Raw genomic sequence first — 1,057 nt, 5'->3', positions numbered from 1 at the left:
GGTTACTAACGATTTTGAGATCTCGTCTTCATGATTAGATTTGTTGGTTTCTGCTTTAGATTTAGCTAATTCTATAGAAGAACAATTAGTATGATTATTGCGAAATTTGGGGATTTCTCTTAGACTAGAGCTCAATCATTGACTTTGACGTTGAACTTTTGTATATCATGTAGTGTTAGATTTTGATTTATATAGTCTTTAGAGTTACTAAAAATGGTTTGGTTCTTGAATTGTGTAAAAACAGGGTTTTAAGCCACCAGCAGCAGCATCAGATATGTCAGGGACACCTACAAACTTGAGCACAAATTCATCAATCCAACCAAGTCCACAATCATCAGCTTTTCCAAGCCCTGCACCTTCTTACCACGGAAGTCCAGTCTCATCTTCATTCCCTAGTCCATCTCGCTACGACGGGAACCACTCCTCTTACCTACTCCTACCGTTTTTACACAACATCGCTTCTTCTATTCCTGCAAACCTCCCACCTCTTAGGATATCCAACAGTGCGCCTGTGACTCCTCCGTTGTCTTCTCCTACTTCTCGTGGTTCTAAGCGGAAACTCACTTCAGAACAATTATTACCAAATGGCGGCGGGTCTTTACACGCTTTGAGGCATCCGCTTTTCGCTATCTCAGCTCCATCTAGTCCTACTCGTCGTGCTGGTCACCAAACACCACCTACGATACCTGAATGTGATGAGTCAGAGGAGGATTCGATCGAGGATTCAGGGCGGTGGATTAATTTTCAATCTACGGCTCCTACTTCACCAACGTTTAATCTTGTTAAGCAAACATCGATGGTCATTGATATGAAAAGATCAGATTGGGGAATGAATGGGAGAGGTGCAGAGTTTGAGTTCGAGAATGGAACAGTTAAGCCTTGGGAAGGTGAAATGATTCATGAAGTTGGCGTTGAAGATCTTGAACTCACTCTCGGTGGCACTAAAACCCGATGCTGAATAAAAAATCAACCCATGAAGAAGTCAGAGCAAATCTTGTGACCATAACAGAGCAAATCTTCAGCATTGTACAGTACATTGGAGCCGGAGCTTGCAAGA

The 1,057-nt window shown here is 42.4% G+C and overlaps 1 protein-coding gene across 1 annotated transcript; it reads left to right on the top strand.

The window, feature by feature from the left end:
* Positions 1-244: 244 nt before the first annotated feature.
* Positions 245-959, top strand: LOC104774352 (BES1/BZR1 homolog protein 2; the record flags this gene model as incomplete). Its single annotated transcript, XM_010498983.2, is given in 2 exon segments — positions 245-649; positions 651-959. Coding segments are annotated over 2 exon segments (567 nt in total), but the record flags the coding sequence as incomplete, so codon positions are not given.
* Between the last annotated feature and the right edge of the window lie 98 nt (positions 960-1,057).

Source organism: Camelina sativa, unplaced genomic scaffold (assembly GCF_000633955.1).
Source record: "Camelina sativa cultivar DH55 unplaced genomic scaffold, Cs unpScaffold02520, whole genome shotgun sequence".
NCBI classification, from domain to species: Eukaryota; Viridiplantae; Streptophyta; class Magnoliopsida; order Brassicales; family Brassicaceae; genus Camelina; species Camelina sativa.
Note: the sequence above shows the minus strand (reverse complement) of the source record. Positions and strands in the feature narration are given on the sequence as shown.